At 45.2% G+C, this 27090-nt stretch overlaps 1 protein-coding gene across 1 annotated transcript in view; it reads left to right on the top strand.

Annotated features, from left to right (window-relative positions):
- LOC144798870 (fibrillin-2-like) overlaps nt 1-27090 on the top strand; it is a 270888-nt gene that overhangs the window by 105781 nt on the left and 138017 nt on the right. The window contains exons 7-8 of the mRNA XM_078669959.1: nt 15594-15791; nt 22739-22864. Of these exons, the coding sequence (XP_078526085.1) occupies nt 15594-15791; nt 22739-22864 (324 nt within the window). The remainder of the gene's footprint in view (nt 1-15593; nt 15792-22738; nt 22865-27090) is intronic.

The following is a 27090-nucleotide window of genomic DNA, read 5'->3' as shown; positions in this document are numbered from 1 at the left end:
CAATCCTCCATGGATGCCTCCACATTAAGACTCAGTGATTCAGAGTTCCGTGGCCCCAAATTTCCGGGTGGTGCATCTCCTGCGGCTGGGAGGCCGCGTATAAATCAAAGCTCTAAGGTTCCCACCTGTTGGAGACGCACTCTGACATCCACTGCAGCAACCTTCATGAGGTAAAAGCCGGAATGGCGGGCGGATCCAGTTTACAGCATGCCTGTCGATTCACGCCGGACACGTTTCGTGCTCATTGCACTCTTCAGCGGCCCGACAGTCATTTTGGCATAGAGGCCACACATCCCACTTAAAAATATGAGCCCTCCAATGGGCGACTCAAATGAGTCCTCGTTGGTTTGATTATACGCGGCCTCCCAGCCGCGGGAGATGCACCACCCGTAAATTTGGGGCCACGGAGCTCCAATTCACGGAGTCTCAATGTGAAGGCATCCATGGAGGATTGACAAGCCGGATGTGCGAGTGGAGGCCCATTGGTGGGCTTGAAACAGCTCAGACAGCGGCACATAACTGAAGCACACACTAAAAGACCAACAAACCAATGCACTCATTTGAGTTGCCGATTGGAGGGCTCATATTTTTAAGTAGGAGGTGTGGCCTCTATGCCAAAATGACTGTTGCGCCGCTGAAGAGTGCAATGAGCACGAAACACATCCGGCGTGAATTGACAGGCATGCTGTAAACTATTAGTACTCGCAAATTGCGCAAGCAATTTCCCATTCATTCCTATGGGCCTGTAGGCCCATAGGAATGAATGGGAAGACATTCCTTAATTGTGTCTCGCAATTTGTGAGATGCAATTAAGGAATGTTTAGGAATCGCTATTTTTATAGCGATTCCTACATGCATAGGCTTTTGCGAGTCCTTAATTGCCATTCCTTAATAATCGCAATTAAGAAGGCATGTATGTGCCCCTTGGTCCCCTGTCCTGCAATTTGTATAAAAAAAATATGAGGGTGCAGGAATTTCCTGCCCCCTATGCCTTGTGCCTATGCAATATGATTCTGCTGGATTGCGGCCTGCCATTTCAAAAAATATTTTAGTAGAGGGCATGAGAGGGGCTCCCCTATCTGAGCCGATTTTGGTCCTGGGGAGCCAATCCCTACAGGTTAAATATTTTAAAAAGGTGAGCAGTGCACACAGCACTCCTCCCCGAGCCTTTATAGGTCCCGGGAAACCCAGTTCCCAGGGCCTATTTGCATAATAAAGGAGAGGGGGACCTTGCAGCCTCTCTTCTCGGGCCTTAAGTCAACCCAGGGAGGACCTCATCCCACGGGGACAAATGCCAAAACAATGGGGAAGGGGGCAAGGTCCCCGTCCCGAGCCTTAAGAGGGCCTAAAGACCCCATCTACTCGGACAGACATGAATTGTAAAGAGGAGTGGGGCCATGCAGCCCACCCTCCCAGAGCCATAACAGACCCGGGGACCCCATCCCCGGGGTCAGCTCAATTGCAGTGTCCCAAGGAGCTCACTCCTGGGACACAGTAGAATCATACCTCGACTTCAAGACAGAGTAAATAGATGGACAAATACATCAATAGACGCTCATGTACATGGCCAAGACACTAAGGTGGATGGACAATCTACTAAATAGAGGAACAGCGTTCAGATACAAAAGCAAAACAGAGAAACAGGTAAAAACACAGATAGATGTACTGACACACGATATATGCATGCAACACTCAAAGGGGGATAATATCAGCGGAGGACCGTCGCCCCACGGAAAATGAAAAATAAAACGACAATAAAACAATTTTATTATCGCTTTATTTTTCACCGGCAGACGATGCTGTGGAGTCTAGGGCGGGGCCAGTCAATCCTTTCGACACTAGCCAGGGACTGGGAGGAGGAGTGGAGGGCACTTGTAAATGTGCTTGTCAGTTTGGCCAGCCGTCTTAGGCCAGCCAAACAGACATGCGCACTTCGAATTTCTCCACCCACCTGAATTGTACATCTGGGTGGAGAAATGGCACAGGCTCCCAGTCTCTTCATGAGCGCCTAACCAGGCTGCTCAGGCCAATCCAGGCACTGCTCTCACAGCATGAGAGCAGTGTCTGGATTGGGTGGGGAGTCTGGGAACCTGTGCTGGTCCAGGGACTTCCGGAAGAAAGGAGCACTGAAGCGTCCGGCAGACAGACGGCAGTGGTAGAAGCAGGTTAGTGCGTTTTTTTTAAATTATTTTCCCCCGTGGTGCCCCACCATTTTATTTCGGCAGCAGTCGCTGCTGGATAATAGTCTACTCTACTATACGTTCCTTCATAGAAAATGAATTTAAAACACAACTCGTGTAAATGAACTTGAGGTGGGACTGGAGTAAATGCAGCCCAGAAGGGGAGCAGGAGCCGAGGAAGGTGCATTATCAATGGCCCATAACAAATTCCAGTCAAGCGCCCGAGGCCGCCATCTTGTTTTTTTTACTAGCGCGGCTCATCTCGAAGGCACACGGTTTTCCACGGCCTCATACCAGAGCTCCAGGCTCCTCGTAAGTGTGCCCATAACATTAATAACGTCTGATTGGGGCCTCATTAAAAAAGTCAGACTGTGTCCTATTAAAAGTACCGCCAGATGGGACCGGGCGAGAAGCCAGCTTAATTGAAATCCGTCTCTTAAAAAACACAGGCCTACCTCGGAGACCTGTCCAACGCCAGTGCCGAAAAGGAGACAACAGGATCCGTTGGGGGCCTCTATTAGTCGAAATGGCATTTTTTGCAATTAGCACGCACTGTAAACAGTCATTATGATGACAGGGCAAAGGTATGCACGTAACTAGCAACACATTTCTTAAAATATTATTTTAAAGCCAACGGTTAATGGAGTTGGCAAAAATCCCGTCTCGCTTACCCGCCATCCCAAAAACTGCTGAAGTTGCTGGGCAACAGGCCCAGTCCATTGACGTCAGAGTTGGGTCGAAGTTTCAATGAAACGTAACCATTTCTCATAGAAAAGGCCCCCCCTGAATTCAACGATACCTGTAGTGATGGGGAATATAGTTGGCCTGGGCAGAATTTTGATTATCCTGAATTAATTGGAGTAATTTCGGTAATTCTGCGTTGCTCTTTGACAATGAATACTGATAATTATGCAATTACTTGCATAATTAAGAGAAATTTGGGAGGGGGAACACTGCAAGAGCACATTTAGCGAGCGCAAGTGGACGCTCACGCTCGCTAGTCATGTTCTTCTGCAAGTAGCACTGTTTCTTAGTGCAAACTGCATTCTTGTGTCCATTTTAGACGTGAGGGTGCATTTTGCGATAAGAAAATAGCGCTAATTGCTGATAGTAAGTAGGGAAAAATCCTACAACAAGAGCACATTTAGCTAGCATGAGCGGCTGCTCACACTCGCTCTTCGTATTCTGTTGCATTTAGTGCTATTCCTAAGTGCAAAATGCATCCTTGTGTCTATTTTGGATGTGAGGGGGCTTGTTTGTGCTAAGAAATGGAGCTAAAAGTCGAATCACTCTTCTTGCGTAATTCAAGCGTAATCTCGCGGAATACTTCAGTAATTCCTCTGCACAGAATTACGCAAATTAGGCCCCCCCTAGAACTTAGAAAACTCTTCCTCAAAACTTTACCAGCTATTATCTTTGTGTTTGCCTGTCTGTCTGACAGTCTCTGATCTTCTTTGTCCAAACTCGAAATGTTACTTTTCCATAGCTGTAGTAATGGAGGGCTTCCACAACTAAATGACATTATTATTAACTATTTGAATAATTAAAACTATTGGTTAGGTTGCACCTTTTTAGATGTTTGATCTTGAGCACGTTGACTGCTGTTGTCTTGAATCAGCGTAGAGACATTTTTTCTGCTGATAAAACGGAGGTTCTCGTCTTTGGTAACAAGCCTGACCTTTGGAGTTCAAGACACTGGCCGCCTACCATGGGCGACTTACCCATTCCATCGGAACGAGCAAGAAATCTAGGGGTTCTTATCGATAGGGATCTATCGATGAAAGACCAGGTCAATAAAGTCACAGCCACTTGTTTTACTATCCTTAGATGGCTGAGGAAAATCTTCTGGTTTTTGCCATCCGACACCCAAAGATCAGTTGTGACGGCCCTCGTGACCTCAAGATTGGACTACAGCAATGTGCTCTATCTGGGGGCTACCAGGGCAGTCATGCATCGCCTCCAACTAGTCCAGAATGCCGCTGCTCGGCTTCTATGTGGATGCCGGAAATATGATCCAATCACGGAACGTATCAAGCAACTTCATTGGCTTAATCTTGACAACCGGGTAAAATTTAAGGCACTATGCTTTATGCATAAGATTAAGATTGAAGCCGCTCCCAGCTATCTTCAATCACTCGTCAAACCTTACATACCCACACGCTCTCTTCGATCTTCTTCCCAACACCTGTTTTGCGTGCCTAAGTTCAGGCTTTCAAGAGTAGGTGGTCGTTCCTTTGCTGTACTGGGACCCAAACTCTGGAATTCTCTTCCCCTGGACCTACGGATGGAGCAGTGCCATCTTCGCTTCCGTAAAGCCTTAAAGACCTGGTTTTTTGCCTAATAATGTGCTTTTTTCTTCAGGATCAATTATGCTGTTCACTGTCAATTAGCGCCGGGAAACCCTCACGGGTAGCTGTCGCGCTTTATAAGATTAATAAATAATAATAATAATAATAATAATGATGGTAGCGCCCGGGTGGCAGTCCAGATTGGTTCGGACTGTCAGTTACCAAGACTGTCCGAAAAATAATTTTTTTATGTTTTCTTGCCTTAAAGGGAAGTTTGATCCCTCAGATCCTGAAATGGGCACAAAAGCTAGGTGCTGGCAAAAAACAAGACTCGACCTGGACTTTTGCCTGCGCCTCCTGGGCCACGTGCTGTCCTGTGGTGACAACTTTCCCTTTGTGAATCAGCAGCCCCTCCTTTGATGTGTCAATATCAGATAAGTGATTTGCAATCACAATTGAGGTCACAAACCATTGATACATTACTCTCTGAATCAGAGATAGGAGGCGGACGTCCCTTTCATGTCTACTCTTGTTTGCAATTCGGACAGAGTTATAGTTCAGAAAGACTTATCCAGCTTGTAAGAGGGCTTTGTTTATAGGAAAAACTGATTTTGCAGTAGCAGGCCCTGTTATTATGTGTATCACAGGCTTTGTAACCTCAAAACACCTTTTTACATCAACCCCCAGGCTCCTGGAGCTTCACAAGCGTGAACTTAAAATTGAAAGCCATTCTGGGCCAGGCAGGTCGTTTATTCCACTTAGCAGTTCCCTGGTGGGGTCCTTGGATCAGGGCTGGTTTGGGAACCCAAACAAACCTTGGCAATTCAGTTGGACCGGGCCCAAGGGGGGGTGGGGGGTGGGGGGGGTCGGTGCTAGAGAGAAGCACTGCTGCTGCTTTTGTTACAGGGGGGCGATATTGCAGCATTGCGCTGCAAAACCAGCCCTCAGCAACAAAGACGGCCCGACCACTCCAAAAACAGCCACCAGTCTTCCGGCCCTCTGGGAAAATGCCCGGTGCCCGGTACGGCCAGTCCGGTCCTGATTTAGAAGTTAGTTTTGAAAGCCCAGGGCCTCTGATGATGCCCCTGTCACTTTCCCCAATGCCTGAGGTTAATTGTAGTTGGCACTGGGAGGGTTCAAGAAAGACAGTAAAAGATGGAGGGACGAGGACGGTACAAAGCAAGTCATCAGAACAAGTGAAGATCGAGAGGAAAGAAGGAGAGAGACAGAATGGATGGATTGAAAGAGGGAGATAGCACGAATGGACGGCTGGAGCTGGCCTGGTTTGAACATTTTTGCCGCTGCTCCTTCTGATTTCCCAGTCTGGCCTTGAAGCCATTTGCATGCTCTTATTTAGAGTCACTCCATGGATATCCCTCCCTGTGTACGCCTGACCACCTCTTACATGTTCACTTACACCATGAACCCGTTTCAGGAATCTTGGAAAAGACACACCTGTTTGGAGGCATTCTGGGATGAATAGTTAACAAATAGTCTCCCAATATCTCCCACTTCCCAGGTGGCCTTGAAATCAATTTTTCCAATCCTGAGATCAATTTTGCTGACTTAGGCCCAATTACAAGTGGCCTTATGGGGTAAGGAATTTACTGCTGCTAGCAATTATCATTACCCCTGGGAGAGGTATTTTACGGGTATGGTAGATACTTCCTCTTCTGTGTTTTGGACTTGCATAACGAGTAGAGTCTATGCTTCGTACAAGGCAGAATTTGCATATTAGGCGAGGTTTCACAGACGTAAAAATACTTTGCCCAAGAGGAGGAGTCTCATTGCTGAAAAGAATTGAAAAAAGTCAAATGATGGTGGTTGGGGATTCGACACTGGGCTGGTTGAGCATCATCCAATATTTGGTCAGCTTAGTAGGCTGTGCGGTGGTGGGTGCTTGGAAAGGGAGATGGATAAGGTTGGATTAGTTAGAGTGGTCGGTGGGGGGCAGTCTTAAGATGCGCTCACCTTGAAGAACATTGTCTTAAGCTATTTTTAGGTCTGGCTTGGTAGTGCAGCTGTTACTGAACCTCATGTGATCAACAGAAAAAGAGTTCTCGGAATTTCTTTTGAGGAAGGGGCTTAGACTGAGCTTATATTTTTGTTCATTTGAGAAGTGAATTTGATTGGGTCGGAGTTGTGTGCTTCCTCTGCAAAAGAATGCTTGCAGCAAGCCTTATGCTCAATACAGCATGATTGAGTTGGTTGGTTATGGTGGCAAACCATTGATCAAGGCTATAAACGTAATCTGATTGTTTTCAAAAGTTGCTATAAAGGTTATAGCCCTGATGCATTTATTGTGGAAGGTATATGTTAAAATCAATAGGCATTTATGGGTGTATTGTTATTACTCTATATTAACACAGGCAGGTTTTTATATTGCCACAAAAAAAAACTTTTACTTTTTATATTGCCACTCTAACTCTCCCAAACTACCTTTGTTGGCCAGCATTGTGGTGTTGGCTACCGCCCTGACAAAGTGAGGGATAGTATTTTGCTTTGCCAACTGTAATTTTTTATACATTTCTCAATTTTGTTATTGTGTTCATGACAATTGCCTTGTAGGGCAGCTTCAATTCAATGCACTAGGCCTGAGTTGGTGGTAATGACGAGTCAAATATGAAGGGTCTATGCCTGATTGGTTCACTGGGAAATTTTATATCCAATGCTATTGGCGTGATATGTATTTTATGAAAAATGATGTCAAAGACTGTAGGCCTGATTAGGTTTATTGTAAAGGCATTTGTCAAATCCAGAAGTCATTGGTCAGAGGATTACTATCACACTGTGTTACCTGCAGTTGATTGTTTTTTTATTATTACCTGTAATCTCACAGATTACTGTAGTAGTAAAAGGTGTTGGTTTTGGTCACCCACTCTGATAACAATAAACATCTGTTGTAGGTCAATAGCGCCAAGACACACCTCGAGGGTGAATGGTAAAATACTTACTAATGAGCCCGATAAAAGTAACCATCTTCTTTCCACTCTGGTCAGTCAAAATACCAGAACCCTAATGGGCACCACCCAGATTCTAAAAGCGCTGCAAGACCATACAAACTGTAGCTAGGCGCTATATAAATGCACACAACCACCATTTACCTGCTTTTCAGTCTGGGCTTGGGGACTGTGTGTCTTGGGTTCAAGCTCACGTCGTGTACATACTGTTTGTGTCGATGATAATGTATGATCACTAAATCAAGTTTAACCCTTTCCTTGCCTGGGGCCGCACAGTTAGGACCTAAAATGCATATGAATGGACTACCTCACTAGCTCCACCCAGCCCGGCAAAGTTTCTCAGGTCAATCCGTTACAAGCTGCTCCAGTCCAGTTTTTGCTTTGAATCCGGGGAGTTATTTTAACATAAATCCAGGACTACAAGTCCCAGAATTCAGTGGGTACATCTGGGCTGGAGCAGTTCCTCACTCACAGATTCGGGAAACGTGGTAGCTATGTCTACCGAGAAAGTTCATCTCCTGAGACGGGCTGGCATATAGATTTGGTTTGCTCGTGTTATCGCTCGCACGTCAGCATTAATTACGTCATTAGCTAATGGGCTAATAGGCAACCTTCGTAGGTAACGCACCGCGCAGAGTGGGTGAACTGGTGAATTACTGGAATGCCCACCTCCCTGCCCCCTCCCCCAGCCTCCACCCCCATCTACTGTGTCCTTTCAACTCGGAGGTTCTGCTTTCCAGATGTGCGTACATTCCTCGCAGAGGGCCTGTGAAGCTGCGAGCAGATGTTCACATTTTTTTCACGCACAAGTAATGCCCCCCTCGGCCTCCAGCAGCCACAGTCCAAGCCGGGAACGCCGCATCCCAGTCAGTTTCTGTTCCCTTTCTAGAGTTTAAAGGCCCGGTTTAAATGCCCCTGCAGGGGGCGGGGCTGCACAAGTCCCCATCATACCCCGAGTACTGGTGCATATAATGATGCACGGATGGAAGGGGTCTGGTGCACACATCTCAAGGGCAGCTTCACAGACGCCATTGTTTTCTTCCACATGCCGTGCGGCCCGCAGAAAGGTGCCTTCATTCCCCACCTCCCCGGCCCCCCTCCGAGAGGTCACCCCGTGGTTACGCTAATAGCATTAATCTCCACCCAGACACGGCCTCTCTCGCCCTGCTGTGAACTCTTGTGAAAACAGTCTGCCTGCAAGAAATGTCTTTGAAAACCTCAGCCGGGATCAACCCGCGTGATCCCTTGGCAAATGAAGGCTGAAAAGCAAGGAGCCCCGAAGTCCGACTGTTAGCTCTTGTGAATGCACTTCTGAGCGCTTGTGAATGCACTTCTGAGCGCCTGTGAATGCACTTCTGAGCGCTTGTGAATGCACTTCTCGGCGCTTGTGAAAGCACTTCTGAGCGCTTGTGAATGCACTTCTCGGCGCTTGTGAAAGCACTTCTGAGCGCTTGTGAATGCACTTCTGAGAGCTTGTGAATGCACTTCTCGGCGCTTGTGAAAGCACTTCTGAGCGCTTGTGAATGCACTACTCGGCGCTTGTGAAAGCACTTCTGAGCGCTTGTGAATGCACTTCTCGGCGCTTGTGAAAGCACTTCTGAGCGCTTGTGAATGCACTTCTCGGCGCCTGTGAATGCACTTCTGAGCGCTTGTGAATGCACTTCTGAGAGCTTGTGAATGCACTTCTCAGCGCTTGTGAATGCACTCGTGCGCGCTTGTGAATACAGAGGCAAGCGTTTGTGAAAGCCTATTGTTCAAATTGGAGATATTCCCTTGAGAAGCAGGAGCTAGGCAGACATATCATGTAGGTACACAGGTCGTAGGTTTATTGTAGAAGTGAATCTACAAGCAGGGCTTCTGGAGTTATGTGGCAAAGGGCGACCAAATTATGCCGCAAACTGACTACACAGCAATAAAAGGCAAACGTGAGGAATAATGTTGCACTTTCCATAGTAGTATCATTTATCTATCTTATCATTTTAATGCACATTCATATTTTCTAAGCAAAGGTTTCACAGCACTAGAACCAGTCTGACCAGTAATATGGCGGGCGACCAGCAACCAAAACGTAACCGACTGTCCTCCACAAAGGTCTATGTGGGCATGTTTATTTAGGAAACTTTTAATCTGTACTAGCTAAAATTGTTTTGTTGTTGAAATTTTCAAGTTAGTTGATGGAGGGATGAATGCAACTTAGTAAATCCATAATTATGCGGAAAATGCGGCAGTTACAGAATTGCACAAATCTGGTGCCTTTTCTTGCCTCATAATTTAGTCAACCGTGACACATTATTTTTTGCTCTCCTGCCGCATAATTCCAGTGGCCCTGCTCATAATGAAGGCACTAGTAGTTCAACTCAGGTCCACAATGACACACCAACATCCTGAGTTATTTACAGTGGCTTTGCATGGGTGCTCTTATGGCGCAAAGCGACAGCATTGCGCGAATTTACTGACCATTAAAAATGCCTTCAAATGCAGCGTTAATTGTGCATCGGCACACAAGTGCCTGCACAATCCTCAGTAAATCTAGGCACATGGCTGCAGAAGCTTGGCCGAGCAGAACAAGAAAGGCGTGAGAGAGGCAGGTGATTATAATCCACCTACACACCTGTGAACGGAGAGCTTTGCAGTTCCGAATGCATACCCACGTACTAGTGAATGACCATCTGGGTGGGTATTAATTCCGAAGGTTTGTGAAAGCAGGGTTGAATTCTTAGACTGTAGACTTTCTTTGTGACCAGCATATAGGGTGTTTGTGAAGCCTGTAGATATAATTGAGCCTTGTGAACGCAGAGCTGAACACCTGTGAATGCACATCTGAGTTGTGAATGGTCGTCTGAGTTCTTGTAAACGCACATCTGCGTTCTTGTGTATACACATCTGCGTTCTTGTGAATACACATCTGCGTTCTAATGAATGCAGATCTTGACACCTGTGAATGCACATCTGAGTTCTTGTGAATGGTCGTCTGAGTTCTTGTAAACGCACATCTGCATTCTTGTGAATGCACATCTGCGTTCATGGGAACGCACATCTGCGTTCTTGTGAATGCACATCAGCGTTCCTGTGAATGCACATCTGCGTTCCTGTGAATGCAGATCTTGACACCTATGAATGCACATCTAAGTTCTTGTGAATGGCCGTCTGAGTTCTTGTGAACGTACATCTGCGTTCTTGTGAATGCACATCTGAGTTTTTGTGAATGCACATCTGAGTACTTGTGAATGGTAGCTTGAATTCTCGTGAATGGCCATCTGAGTTCTTGTGAATGCACATCTGCTTTCTTGTGAACGCACATCTGAGTTCTTGTGAACGCACTTCTGTGTTCTTGTGAATGGACATCCGAGTTCTTATGAATGGTCATCTGAGTTCTTGTGAACAGACATCTGCATTCTTGTGAATGCACATCTGTGTTCTTGTGAATGCACATCTGCTTTCTTATGAATGCACATCTGAGTTCTTGTGAACGCACTTCTGTGTTCTTGTTAATGGACGTCTGAGTTCTTATGAATGGTCATCTGAGTTCTTGTGAACAGACATCTGCATTCTTGTGAATGCACATCTGAGTTTTTGTGAATGCACATCTGCGTTCTTGTGAATGCACATCTGAGTTTTTGTGAATGCACATCTGCGTTCTTGTGAATGCACATCTGAGGTCTTGTGAATGCACATCTGCTTTCTTGTGAATGCACGTCTGAGTTCTTGTGAATGCACATCTGCTTTCTTGTGAATGCACGTCTGAGTACTTGTGAATGGTCGCCTGAATTCTTGTGAATGGGGATCTGAGTTCTTGTGAACGCACATCTGCTTTCTTGTGAATGCACATCTGAGTTCTTGTGAACGCAATTCTGTGTTCTTGTGAATGGACGTCTGAGTTCTTGTGAATGGTCGTCAGTTCTTGTGAACACACATCTGCGTTCTTATGAATGCACATCTGAGTTCTTGTGAACAGACATCTGCATTCTTGTGAATGCACATCTGTGTTCTTGTGAATGCACATCTGCTTTCTTATGAATGCACATCTGAGTTCTTGTGAACGCACTTCTGTGTTCTTGTGAATGGACGTCTGAGTTCTTATGAATGGTCATCTGAGTTCTTGTGAACAGACATCTGCATTCTTGTGAATGCACATCTAAGTTTTTGTGAATGCACATCTGCGTTCTTGTGAATGCACATCTGAGTTTTTGTGAATGCACATCTGCGTTCTTGTGAATGCACATCTGAGTTCTTGTGAATGCACATCTGCTTTCTTGTGAATGCACGTCTGAGTTCTTGTGAATGCACATCTGCTTTCTTGTGAATGTACGTCTGAGTACTTGTGAATGGTCGCCTGAATTCTTGTGAATGGGGATCTGAGTTCTTGTGAACGCACATCTGCTTTCTTGTGAATGCATATCTGAGTTCTTGTGAATGCACATCTGAGTTCTTGTGAACAGACAGCTGCATTCTTGTGAATGCACATCTGTGTTCTTGTGAATGCACATCTGCTTTCTTATGAATGCACATTTGAGTTCTTGTGAACGCACTTCTGTGTTCTTGTGAATGGACATCTGAGTTCTTATGAATGGTCATCTGAGTTCTTGTGAACAGACATCTGCATTCTTGTGAATGCACATCCGAGTTTTTGTGAATGCACATCTGCGTTCTTGTGAATGCACATCTGAGTTTTTGTGAATGCACATCTGCGTTCTTGTGAATGCACATCTGAGTTCTTGTGAATGCACATCTGCTTTCTTGTGAATGCACGTCTGAGTTCTTGTGAATGCACATCTGCTTTCTTGTGAATGCACGTCTGAGTACTTGTGAATGGTCCCCTGAATTCTTGTGAATGGGGATCTGAGTTCTTGTGAACGCACATCTGCTTTCTTGTGAATGCACATCTGAGTTCTTGTGAACGCAATTCTGTGTTCTTGTGAATGGACCTCTGAGTTCTTGTGAATGGTCGTCAGTTCTTGTGAACACACATCTGCGTTCTTGTGAATGCACATCTGAGTTCTTGTGAATGCACAGCTGCTTTCTTGTGAATGCACGTCTGAGTTCTTGTGAATGCACATCTGCTTTCTTGTGAATGTACGTCTGAGTACTTGTGAATGGTCGCCTGAATTCTTGTGAATGGGGATCTGTGTTCTCGTGAACGCACATCTGCTTTCTTGTGAATGCACATCTGAGTTCTTGTGAATGCACATCTGAGTTCTTGTGAACAGACATCTGCATTCTTGTGAATGCACATCTGTGTTCTTGTGAATGCACATCTGCTTTCTTATGAATGCACATCTGAGTTCTTGTGAACGCACTTCTGTGTTCTTGTGAATGGACATCTGAGTTCTTATGAATGGTCATCTGAGTTCTTGTGAACAGACATCTGCATCTTGTGAATGCACATCCGAGTTTTTGTGAATGCACATATGCGTTCTTGTGAATGCACATATGCGTTCTTGTGAATGCACATCTGAGTTTTTGTGAATGCACATCTGAGTTCTTGTGAACGCAATTCTTTGTTCTTGTGAATGGACGTCTGAGTTCTTGTGAATGGTCGTCAGTTCTTGTGAACACACATCTGCGTTCTTGTGAATGCACATCTGAGTTCTTGTGAATGCACAGCTGCTTTCTTGTGAATGCACATCTGCGTTCTTGTGAATGGGGATCTGAGTTCTTGTGAATGCAGATCTTGACACCTGTGAATGCACATCCAAGTGCTTTTAACTACAGAGAAGAGTTTTGAATGATGCCCATCGGGCTGCCTGTGAGTGCTCATTCAGTGCTTGAGAATGTAGAACGTGGACGCGCCATTATGTCCAACTTTTGACAATATGAACTAAAGACGGATTCACATGAAACAAACAAAGATGGACAACTCTCAAAGATTTTCAGCAATGACCCCCTTTTCGGCCTCCTGGGGTGCACCAGAGAGAGGGTTTCAGAGCTCCCCAGTAGGCTCTAGAGTCATCCAATGACCAACAGTGTTAGTTTTCACTTCATTCTAATTAAATCGATGTTGGAAGTCAGGATCGGGCATTTTAGAAAACTTAGCAAAGTTGAAAAATGTCAAAAATTCCTAAAAAAACGTGTATATGAGTTGTTGCCCTAGGCTACATTCATGATCTAGGGAACAAAGGAGGCTGGTTAATAAAGAAAAAATAAAACATAGATATACTTGCCTATGGTGCAATGGCAGATTTTTTTCATTGTGAATCTATTATAGATTCACATTAAAACATTATTCGACTAGTTTATTCATCAGTTTCGTTTGGTTAAAAAAAAACATAGAAACCAATACATTGTACAGTTAAAACAATCCTACCAACCCTGGCATTAGGACTGGCAAACAAACAGAGAGGTAGCCTAAATCATCAATATAGCAAAGTTCGTCTCAATCATTATGAGTTTTAAAAAAAAGTACAATATAAAACTCACCAAAAAAGGAATGGACCTGAGGTGTATCTCATTCACGTTTTCTGTAATTTTAAGAGACACCCATTGAGTAGTAAGATAATAAAACTATCCAATAGTGATATCAATAATATAGCTAGTCTGCATCTATTAAAATTGTACCGTTTAAAAAGTGGGGCAAGCTTTTTACTCCTTGGACGTCAATGGAATTCGCAGAGCAACACAAAGTGCATCGTCAAGTGCAACAAAGTGCTAGAACCTGGACTGATTAACAGACAGTGTGGGTCAAACCAGTCCCTTGCCAAACATAACTTAATATGGTCAAAGGGTAATATGGTCATAGAGTCCTTTCATTTACAATAGATACACACTCTATATAAGGCTCGATATGCTTGAAGTTGTTAATATGTAGTGAGATCTAACAGAAGGTTTACATTTATGTACAGATCCTTACTTAATTGTTTATAGTGTAAAAAAGCTTTCAGAATCCATGATTTATCTAGATTGCTGAATATCCAAGGAATAATGAAAAGTTCTGGCCTTCCCAGTCTCTAACAAATCTCTTTGATGTATTTAATCCATAGATTGTCTTCATAAAAATACATTTTCATATACCCTTTGATTATGTTTCTAGTGAGGCTGGTTGAAGGCTTAATCCAGATTAAAACCCATAGCAACAAAGGAGACAGTTTAATTGTGTCCTTCGGATAGCCAAGACCAAGCTCTGCTTGGCCGGACAAATAGTGAGAATTATGTTGAAAGTCTAATAGCTTCTCACAAAACGTGATCTCTTCTCTCCGGAGATTAGATATAGGGCTGAATTACATTTTTATGGACGCGTTTCACTAGCAGAGTCAACTGGACTCTTGATTACATTGACATGAAGCCCACAACTGTTTGTCTGCCATTTTGAGAATTTATTTTCCGCCATGAAGTCTAAAATTTGTATTAAGATGGAGGAGAGAGCCCTTCTAACCCTCTAGAGCCTGGGCTACACCACAAATCATGTGAGAAAGGAGAATAGCTCTAGCAGGAAGAATAAACAGAATTAAATAAGAGACCCACTTTTTATTTGTGTTCTCTGGTGGAATAACTCACCTGCTATGGTTGTTTCATTTTCAGAAACAAACACATATGAATTAAATCAATAAGAATTATGAAGGTATTGCTGTGCAAAATCAAGGAAAAAGACAAGATAATATTCTTCTTCAAAAGTTTTTTCGTAATAGAGTAATGTTTCTAATAGGCAAATAGTGAGTCTAAATACATAAGTTTATGTTACAATCAATTTCAAAGTAGCAACCAAAGTAGTAACACAATTAAAGGAAAAAGTAGGTGACCTCAAATAAAAAGTGGGTCTCTTGTTTAATTCTGTTTATCCTTCCTGCTGAACTCTAGAATAGACTGAGGTTGCAAAACTATTCCAAAACTATTGTTACAGGTAAGTAATGACTTTCTTTCATATCAAAATAATTGTTACAGGTAATTTATTATTTCCTTTTATGACAAACTATTGCTACAGGTAAGTAATTATTTCCTTCCAGAATTAAACTATTGTTACAGGTAAGTAATTATTGATTTCCTTGGCAAGCCATTCATCTGAATATCCAGGTGTGACGGAACAGATTCAGCCATGTGTCTGGTCTCCAAACATCTAATGGGCTAGCCCGCACTAGTCTTATTATTCGATAATATTAGCATTTTTTTGTCTAAACCCCCTCATTTGATGTATGTTTGTCATCTTCATGCCAATCTTTCTATTTACTTCCTAGATTACCGGACAGGCCCTTGCTTCAGCCAAGTCAACAACCAGATGTGCCAGGGACAACTCAGCGGCATCGTGTGCACCAAGACTCTGTGTTGCGCTACCATTGGCCGAGCATGGGGCCATCCCTGTGAAATGTGTCCAGCTCAGCCCCACCCCTGCCGCCGCGGGTTCATTCCTAATATACGCACTGGAGCGTGTCAAGGTAAGTTGCAGACCAAGCGTCCCAATTGACTTGGTACTATGCCTGGTGTCGGCAGGGCTCGAGTCAGGGTACCACGCGGGTGGACTGCGTCCCCCCACTTATTTTACCAGGGGGACGGCGTCCCCCCTGTCAAACAGCTGGACTTCACTCTTTGGCCTCTCTGGGACCAGGAGCTCGGAACCTTTTGTGACGTCACTTCCTGTTGTGACATCACTTCCGGTGACAGCGTCCCCCCACTTCTTTTTTTACGACTTGTGCCCTGGGTGTCAGCCCCTCTTTTGAGGAACAATACTCTTGTCTGCATCTCACTGATTCCATGTCTCATTGTTCCCTCCTAAGTATGGTAATTTCACCCACCATCAGTGCTTAATTAGTTAAAAAAATAAATTAAAAAAGTGCCAGGGCTCTCGTCAGGAAGCCGCTGTAGCTTGCACCTCACTTTGCTTCTGCCATGCTGCCAATGATAGAAACAACACAACTACTAATCATCACACTCCTACAAGTGTGACAGTTCAGACTATTTCAGGTCCCCAAAGCTAGAAGAATGGCTTGGATTGCATTTTAGCGCTAACTGTGCCATGAATCCATCAATCCTTTACAGATTCACAAATCCACGGAGGATTCACTTTAATTCATGCTGTGACACCCCAATGTGCAGAGGCCGAAAGGGTCCACCTGGCATTAAAAGTAATATGAAAAATTAGTTTCATCTCCTGGTTGGCAAATCTTGTGCCAGATTCACCAGGCTCAGACCTCGACTGTGTCCCAGCAACCTCCCTGGTGTCTTAGGATTCACAAACTCTGGAAAAAACCATAAAACATAAATATAAACATAAAACATAAAATAAAAAAAAAACATAAACATAAAATATACAGGTGTGTTTGGCCAACGCCTGCTACGTTAGGCCTTTGACCTTTTACAGAGGGGTTTGCCACCCAGGCTGGGTTGGCTTCAGATGGCCAGGCCCTACAACTCGTTGGCTGCCCAGGGTGGATTGGCGCGCAGGCAGACCCTGTAACCAATCCCTGCTGCGCGCAGCCATAGGCTGCTGCGCTAAAGGCGTTGTCCACCGGTGGTGGAGAGGTTGGGCACAAGGAACGATTGGATGTGCTATCTGATCACAAATCCCAGAAATTCACTGAAAACCACAAAGGCTATAACAGATAAATTTCAGTGGTTTTTAGGTTTTTGTCACATAAGTGCACTTCAACTTTGGTTTTCTCATTAAATTAATGGGTTTCTTAATATGTACATTAAGGTCTTATATCTACAGCTGACCACAACTTCACTTTACACTTTGTTTTTTCATTGAATATCCAACGAAAAAAGCAAAGATTAGAGTGCGGTTATGGTTAGCTCTGGTTATAACACCTCCATGAATATGCAAATGTATGTATGTATTTGGTATTTGTAAACCGCAATCCTAGCCAAAGGCAGCAAAGAGCTATGTAGGGGAGTCAAAGGCAAGCATACAGTCCACAAGTGATGGGAGCGGTAGCTGGTTTGCGGCCTTAACTGCACCATGATGCAGTCTTCTTTAAAGAGGTAAGTGGAGAGGTGTGGCGCAGCGGCCAGAGAAGCTCACTTTGGAGCACGGGGATCATGGTTCGATCGCTGCGGCTGGTGGCAGCTCAGCTCAGCATCATGTGACTCTAGGCAAATAGCTCACTTAATCTCCCCGACGGCCCCCAGCGCCTTGAAAACTTAACCCCTTGGTTGCGGGGGTTATTGCCCCGCTGTGCTGGGGGGCAGGGGGGCGCGCATAGCGCCCCGGTGCTCGTGACGAGCTGAGCTCGTCATGAGGCATGGTGCTCGTGTGCTCATGACGAGCTGAGCTCGTCACGGCCACACCCGTTTCCTCAGAACGCTCAGCCCAGCAGGGGAATTAGCCCCGCGTGTGAGCGTTCTAACGGCCACGAGGAGCTCAGCTCGTCATGAGCACACGAGCACCGTGGCTGAGAATGGGAGGGGTTAATAGGTGATATGTTTGCGCTTTACAAATATGGATTAATGTTATTATTATAAATCTTGAACCTTCTGAATAGACAGTAATATTACAAAACGTCTCCCAAGCTCCTAGAAGTCAGTATCTTCCAAGTAGGCGCTATCCTGCACACCTCAGTCAGGGTCACCCTTTCGCAGGCACACTCCTATTTGTAACAAGGGCCTGTAAACAATCTCACACGTCTCCCTGGCAGGCGTCTCTGCTCCTGTCTCCCTGGCAGCAGAGCCCTCACTTCCACCAGGCCCGTCTGCCTCGCAGCCCATTGCAACAGTATCCCTTCCAGCTGCAGCGCCGGGTGCACAGTGGTTCTTTGTTACACATCTCTGTAATAGCACTTCTGGGCCTTGAAGAAAGGGGGCTAACAAAGCAGAGGCTTGTGCGGGAGAGGGCCTGTGGGAAGACACCGCAGAAGGCTGTGTCCCCTTGCAGTGATAAGTTGCAACGCGTCAGCCATCCTTGTTTGCACGTGGACTGGCTTGTCTTCTATCAGAGCACGGAGCGCGCGAGACCTCCCACGTGACACTGTGTGTCTGCAGCTTTCCCCCTCTGATAGCTGTTTATTTTCCTTGGCAAAGAGCAGGGCAGGCTCGCTATCCTTGACATGTGTGCGGTGCAGGGGAGAAATGCAGGGCGTTTCTGTTTACACACGTGTAGATCTGAGTAACACATCCATGCCACATCTAATCACTAGTATATGCAGTAGACCGCTGTGCTCTCTACCATTCCTATGTGACCCTTAGAGTATATCCATTCGTATCCCTTCCCTGTATATATAGAGATAACTCTAATCACTAGTATATGCAGTAGACCTTTGTACCATCTACCATTCCTATGTGACTCTTAGAGTATATCCATTCATAGCCCTTCCCTATGTATATAGAGATAACTATAATCACAAGCCTCTTCTTTGTGTGACTTTACATCTTGTACATTTGCATTTTTTCCTGTTTGTATCTTTTGTGTAACGCATGTAATCCTAAGTCCTTATGTTTTGCAACTGGTTCTTATGTAAAGCGCTCTGACACCTTCGGGTAAAGTTCGCGCTATATAAAATCGCATTAAATAATAATAAATAAAATAAAATGCCGTGCTGGGCTGGTGGTGCCAAAGTGCCACATCGGCTCAGCCAGGCCTTAATCCCCAGGAGGAGCCCTGCAAACTTTCCCAGGTCGTTGGGACTTTTAGTCTTGTTTATTTATTTATAAAGTTTTATATAGCGCGAACATGATCCCGAAGGATATCAGAGCGCTTTACAATTTGAGGGAGAGAAAGGTAAAAGTTGCAGTACAATCATCAAAGGGATAACAACCCCAAACAAATCGAATATGCTCATCAAACACGAAGGTTACAATCAAAGGGACAACAAGGTTAAGATAATCACTATAAATGTAGGACTACAAGTCTGAATAACTCCCAAAAAACAAATCTTGGACTGTAGCAGCTCATCACGCACAAACCTGGGAGTCTTGGTAGCTAAGGTGGGCCTTACGCGAGCCCTGGCCAAAATGCCCAGCCTGAAAACTTTGGAGCACTTAAACATGTTCAAAGTTTGAGAAAGAGTCAACTGAGAACAGCAGCAGGAAACTTTTTATGTGGTCCTCTGTACAATAAACAAGAGATCATAAGCAGAAAGCAATGTAGTCAACACAGATGCTACTGAGTGTAAAAGCTGCATGTGTTTCCCTTTTAAGGCTCATTGTAGTGTTTTTTTCCATGGTGGTGAGTACTATCAGTTAAGTCAGGCGATAGGATTGTAGACCTTCTTCTGTGTTTGTGTGGTGTCACTGTTTTTGTTTTTTAAATTCTGGCCATCCTCTCTATGTGGCGTGGCACAAACTCTAAGTCAATAATCGTTAATGGATGGGACGCCATCTTCTTTGGTGGGAGGTGTGACATGCAATTTCATTGTGTGGCAAAGTTGTCGACAAAAGACTGCTTTGTTCTGAAAAGTTGAATTGACCAATTATATTTGCGTCTGTGCAGATTACGAGACTTTAAAATAATTTATTGCTAAAGAAATTACCCTTGGCAACCATGTCGCTATGAATTTATGGGCCAATCGTATATGCACAGTGCTAATGAATTATCAGCTACCCCCATTGGATGTTATTTCCAAAATGCCTTTGATTGGCCGTGACCACTGTTTGACGTCACCCATAAAAAAAATACCACTTGGGCTTAGCCTTAACATATCAAAATTTGGATTATACCCAAACCTCACATTCTGCCAAAACCGCAGTCCCATTTAAATCCTAATTTGTTTTACTGCATAAAAAGAGAATTATTATGCTTTAGACTTCTTTACGTACCAATTCTTTAGTTTGAAGATCCCTGCTCAAAGGAACTAGAGACTAATAAACTGTTTCTTTTATGTAATGAAACTCTTAATCAATTGACTATATTAGTTGCTTATGTCCTGACTTAATTGACCTACAGAGGAAACTTCTAAGATCTATCATCAGGGATTCTGATTGGAGGGTAGTTGTCTGGTGGAGGACAGTTTGTGACACTGCCACCCATTGTTTTAACACTAGTATCAATAATGAAATGGGCCATTATATTTATGTGTTAAGACCCCCCATATAAAGTTTGAGAGCCGAAAGCTAGATTTTGATTTAGCAGAATTAGTTCCATTGAATCGTGCTTCCAGCTGCATTTTTTGGTATTTTATCACTGTGGTTAATTTTTTTACTTCTTTATGTATTTGGCTACATGTCGTACTTGAATTTTTGGGTAATATTGTCATTGGGTTTTGTTATTGTAATAGTAATTCTGTTGTGTTATTATAAAGCGTTATAGTGTAAATGATTTTAATCTATACAAGTGCACCATTATTAGGATATTTCCACGACAAGGATAAGAGCAATTGTTATCAAACAGGGATATCCACTCTGGAAGAGGTGTGGGATATCAAAACATGCATGCATGCCATCAACCTCAGGCAGATTTTGCCTTGCGCACACAGGGGTATTTAAATACAAACAACTTAAATATGAATTAGGGAGCAGGGCACAAAAGGTTCAACATTCCCGGAGGAGTCGTCACTGCAGCGCAGGCTCTTGGGTAGCAGAATGACCAAGAAGACAGTTGCCTTAGCAAGCAGAACAATAATGGATAACACCCATAAAGAATTGGACACCCCGAGGGCACACAGGAAGGTAGAGGTTGGCACACTGAGAGGTGGAGGTTGGCACACAGAGTGGTGTAGGTTGTCACGCAGGAAGGTGGAGGTTGGCACACTGGGAGGTGGAGATGGCACACTGAGAGTTCGAGGTTGGCACACAGGAAGGGGGAGGTTGGCACACAGGAAGGTGGAGGTTAGCACACTGAGGTGGATATTGACACACAGGAAGGTGGAGGCAGGCACAAAGGAAGGAGGAGGTTGGCACACTAAGAGGTGGAGGTTGGCACACTGAGAGGTGGGGGTTGGCACACTGAGAGGTGGAGGTTGGCACACTGAGAGGTGGAGGTTAGCACACTAAGAGGTGGAGGTTGGCACACTGAGAGGTGGAGGCAGGCACACAGGAAGGAGGAGGTTGGCACACTAAGAGGTGGAGGTTGGCACACTGAGAGGTGGAGGTTGGCACACTGAGAGGTGGAGGTTAGCACACTAAGAGATGGAAGTTGGCACACTGAGAGGTGGAGGCAGGCACACAGGAAGGAGGAGGTTGGCACACTAAGAGGTGGAGGTTGGCACACTGAGAGGTGGAGGTTGGCACACTGAGTGGTGGAGGTTAGCACACTAAGTGGTGGAGGTTGGCACACTGAGAGGTGGAGGTTGGCACACTGAGAGGTGGAGGTTAGCAACCAAGGAGGTGGAGGTTGGCACACTGAGAGGTGGAGTCAGGCACACAGGAAGGAGGAGGTTGGCACACTAAGAGGTGGAGGTTGGCACACTGAGAGGTCGAGGTTGGCACATTGAGAGGTGGAGCCTGGCACACTGAAAGGTGGAGGTTGCCATGCTAGAAAAGTGCGCATTGGAGGAAGTGTCGTTGCAGTGACCTCAGGATTCTGCTTGGTACAAACCAAGTCCTTCGTAAAATACAGTACACTATGGTCAGGTGCATAGGTTCGGACCACTGGACCACAGCGTGCTGCCCCTGATACCCAACTGTGATCAGTAGCGTGTTAGCTTTACATCTTCTACTCTGCATATCAGTGCCACCTGCTGGGACAGGTAGGCTCCCTGTCAATCATTAAGGAGTAATTTATTGCGTTGTGAATTGAAAGGAGCCGGGTAATCTCTCCTTCGTCTCCTTTTCACCTTCTGATTCGCAGTGAGTGGCAAAGTGAACTTGACAAATCAAAAACACATTCTTTACCTTGCAAAATGCTCTATTGCAGTTGCGAAGGACTTTGATTTTCCACTGGCAGCTTTTACACCCAGAGAAAAAAAGTTTTTGCACATCAACCTCATAGTTCTTTTTATGGGAAACAGAGTAGGTGACTCCTGCCTTTGTTTGTAATGTTACCATAATTTATATAGCCCTTTTCACAGTTGTAATGACATTTTTCAGATTTCTTAACCTGAGGGCCCTTCTCGAACATGGGAGACATCCTTTACCACCAAACCATTACAACGCGGTATGGTTACATCACGGTTTTGACAACGCAAGTCGTTATATCGACTTTCACTGGAGGGTGCTCTAGACTAAGGAATAGTGTGGATTACTATTCCAACACCTTCACTACTGTACGTAGACTGGAGTTGGAATAGTAATTCACAGTATTCCTAAGTCCAGCGCCCTCCAGCACAAGTCGATGTAAAGACTTGCGTTGTCAAGACCATGATGTAATATACAGCGTTGTGATGGTATGCGTTGTATCATCATACAACCCTCGAACATACGCGCGTTGCATTGCTTGTGTTGATAGTCATTGGCCGAGGGCTACCAGGGGTGCCGCAGCTCTGATTCACAATCTCTTGTTTTCTCCTTTCAGATGTGGATGAATGCCAGGCGATTCCTGGACTCTGCCAGGGAGGGAACTGCATCAACACCGTTGGCTCCTACGAGTGCAAGTGCCCCGCTGGCCACAAGCAAAGCGAGACTTCCCAAAAATGTGAAGGTAAGCAGACAAAATGTCGGACACTCAAGTCGCGATTCGTTCTAGAGATTTTTTCTGTGTGAGATATCTGTGTATGGAAAGGAGAGAATTTCTTTATTCCATCTGCTCTGGTGAGCACAGCAAACACCTGGACAATAGGAGGAAACAGAGAGGGTAGTATCAGCATGTCAATAGAAGTAAATATATGAGTGTGTATAGAACTACATGGCTGGTGTCATCAAAACAGTAATGGGGTGCTGTGAAGAAACTATATTGGGGCACAGCAAATAATTAGATTAGTCACATAAAGGAGAAAGAGGAAACACGTTTTTTTCTTCAAAGGTTTTTGTGTCAGCCCTCTGTCAAATTATGATCATCATAACTGTTTGTTCCGACTTCTACCTCTTATATTTTTGGCTACTTTTGGCCACTCACTAGTGTCACTCCTTTGCCCTGTAACCAACGGCTGACAGTTTTTATTGTCGTCCTTTCTCCTACACCCAACATTACAGCCATCCTAACATGGAGCTCATCGGTAAGCACACATTTAGAATCAACTACCCTTCCACTCTCACCAAAAAAGCCGCTAAACGCTTTAAACATAACTTCTTGAGGTCGCACCCTGAAACACCCTTTGCCGACAGCTACTTCTCACCGGGCAATGGAGCCCTGAATACTGATATCATCTTCCACACCCCACGCAGAGCCCAATGGAGAAAAGCGTTCCTAACCCTACTCACCGTCTCCACCACCAGGAAAACGCCTTCCCACCATCCCACTACCCTACAAACGACGCATCCTCCCTACATACCCTCGCCTCCAACGACCCCTGCGCTGGCCGACTATCCCCATTCGCAATAACTCCCACCGCCCCCGTCGTGTCCTCAACTCACTGTCGGACCGCGACCTTTGCTCTCTCCTACGCTCTTATGGCCCAGGTCCGGTAAAACACATATCCAACACACACATCCCCATACCCACAATTCTTACAAATCCTCTGAGGCTCCCAACCCTTAACAACAGAGGTTCCGTCCCTAACAACCTCAGAAAAGTCCCCCTCACACTAGAAGGCTCGACCACCCTTCTCACTCCCAAACTCAAATGCATCCTACTCAATTGCAGATCGGCCCAGAGACACTCCTCCGACATCGCTGATCTCGTCTCAGCAATGGATCTGGACCTAGCCATTCTGACTGAAACGTGGCTTACTGAAGCCTCTACCCCGATTATGGACATACTAGTCCCCCCCAACTATCACATCATTAGACTGGACAGGCCTGGCAAGACAGGCGGGGGAATTGCATGCATTTTTAGGAGCAACCTCTCCGTTACTAAAGCCACCTCCCCCTCCCCTACCTCCTGTGAACTCCTCTGCCTCGACATCACCAGTGAGGGCAAACAAGTTTGTGCTTTACATCTCATCTATCACCCGCCTGGTGACAACCTCATATTCACCCAACAACTCATGGACATGATCACATCCAATGCCGGTCGGCAGACCACCCAAGTCTACCTGGGCGACTTCAATCTCCACTGGAACGATCAGAAAGACACAGTGGTGAATAGTCTCAAAACTTTCCTTAATGCGCTTGACCTCACCCAAATATGCGATAGACCAACACACGACAAAGGCTCGATACTCGATCTCATCATCGCCAAAGAGGACTCTACCCAACTGGAGGCGATCCAACCCTGCGACTGGTCAGATCACCACATTATCACCTTCTTTATCAACGAAAAAGTTAAACCTAACCCGGCTCAACCAACCAAATCCAAAACCTGGAAAAGGGACATGAAGAATCTTAACCCCTCTACCCTGCCTCCCCACATCGGCAATCTCCTCCTTCCCCCTTCAGGTGCCTCGGATGTTCAATCACTGACCGACCACTACCTTGACTCTATGAATACAATAGTCAATGAAGTTGCCCCATTGCAACTGAAGAGAGTCTCCACCAAAATTTCTAACCCCTGGTATGACGGTAGACTCAATGACGACAGGCGTACTATGCGAATGGCAGAGCGCACCTGGAGATCTGACCCTTCATCACTGCATCTCAAAACGCTTAAGAACAAGAGAAATGCCTACTTCAGGAAAATAAAGCGCACAAAGTCGGACTTCTTTAGCCGCCAGTTGGACCAAGCAAAAAACAGGCCAAGAAAGCTGTTCGAACTAATCAAGACTCAAACAAAGACACAACCCTTACAATCAAACAGCACAACAAGCGACACCCCACACTGTGAAGCCTTCTCTGCTTTCTTTAAACTAAAGACTGACAACATAAGAAATGACCTCATCATGGATGTAAGCCGATTCCCCAACCACACCAGAATGTCTAACACTCAACCTAAAAACAAGGCATCATGGCTGTACTTCGACACCTACTCGGAAGAAGCAATACACAAACTGCTCTGCACTTTGAAGCCCTCTAATCACCTCATAGACCCCCTACCTGCTAATGCTGTAAAAGACTTCATCCCCTTGCTCCTCCCTCTTTGGACCAAAATCATCAACAGCTCCCTTCAACAAGGTCTCATTCCAGACTCCCTCAAGGTGGGGCAAGTCACGCCTATACTCAAGAAACCTACAGCTGACCCGTCTGATCTAAACAATTACCGTCCCATCACCAATATCCCCACCATGGCCAAACTGCTGGAGAAATGTGTCCAACTCCAACTAACAAAACACATTGACCAATTTGACCTCCTCAACCCTCATCAATCAGGCTTCCGAGCGAAACATAGCACGGAAACAGCTATGACACACATAATTGATGACGCCCTCCAAATCCTTGATCGCAATGAGTCTTGCCTCCTCATCCTTCTTGACCTCTCTTCAGCATTTGACACGGTCAAACATGAGAACTTGCTGGAGCTGCTAAGCACTAGAATGGGTCTATCGGGAACTGTTCTCAAATGGTTTTCGTCCTTCCTTCATAACCGGTCTCAGAAGTTCAAGATCGACAATGTGCTATCTACACCTGTGCCTGCAGATCTAGGTGTTCCACAAGGATCCTCCCTCTCCCCCACACTGTTCAACCTCGTCATGGAACCGCTCGCCACCTTGCTCCAAGCATCCAATGTTCAATTCCATATGTACGCCGACGACACACAACTTTACCTAAAGCTACAATCCCCGGAAGATATCAAACATCTGAATTCCACACTCATTAACACTCAATCTTGGCTGGCCGATAATCACCTCAAACTAAATGCTCTGAAAACTGAGTTCCTACTCATCTCACCCCCGGCGAAAATTTCCACCACCCAAACCTGGCTCAATAACCTAACAGCACTCAATGTCCAACCTACCATCGTGGATTCAGCGAAATCCCTAGGCATCACACTCGACGCCAAGCTCAACATGCAGCAGCACGTTAGCAAAGCCACAAAAGGAGCTAATTTCCAAATCAACATACTGAGGAAAATTAAACCCTTCCTCCCTTCCGAAGACTTCCAAACTGCTGTACAAGCTTTAGTCATCCCTCGAATAGACTACGGAATTGTGGCCCTCAGCGGACTCCCGCTATCCACAACAGCACCCCTAAGAGCCTCCTTGAACGCTGCCGCGAGACTCATTACTGGCTCAAGAAAACACTCGCATATATCCCCAGACTTAAAGTCTCTAAAATGGCTGCCTTTTGAAGCCAGAATACAGCTAAAAATTGCAGTTATGACACACTCGGCCGTGCACCACAATGCACCCAACTACCTCGCTCAAAAGTTGTCTATATCAGGAGGTTCGAGATCCAATAGAAGTACAAAAAATCTACTCCTGAAACCTCGTAGATTCCGGAAAGAGAAAACATACAAGCGCTCCTTCTCAGGAATGGCACCCAGGATCTGGAATGCGCTCCCTCCTGAAACCAGGCTTATCTCCTCCACTGCACTCTTCAAGAAAGAGGTGAAAACCATCCTTCTGGCCAAGATCTCCTGAACTTTATAGGTGCTGGATCAGAGACTCTGCATCGCTTTGTATCACTGATCACCTTGTCCTTTGGCACTATACTCCTACTTGATGGTGACACTACTACGCTACTCTCTTACTACCGACCAATATATGATACCCTTTGGTTTATTGAATCACCCTCCCGATGCCCCCACCCAGTGTTCTCTCTATCCTAAGAAATTGGTATAAGCCATCCACACATCCAAGGTTTACCTGAACCCTTCTGTAGTGGGATCAATGACTTGTGCCGTCTTATATTACTTGTTTACCTGATTGTATATTGATATGTTTTCTGTACGTT

This window comes from Lissotriton helveticus, chromosome 12, assembly GCF_964261635.1.
Source record: "Lissotriton helveticus chromosome 12, aLisHel1.1, whole genome shotgun sequence".
Taxonomy (NCBI): Eukaryota; Metazoa; Chordata; class Amphibia; order Caudata; family Salamandridae; genus Lissotriton; species Lissotriton helveticus.
The sequence above is the reverse complement of the archived record's forward strand: the minus strand, read 5'-3'. Positions and strand labels throughout refer to the sequence as shown.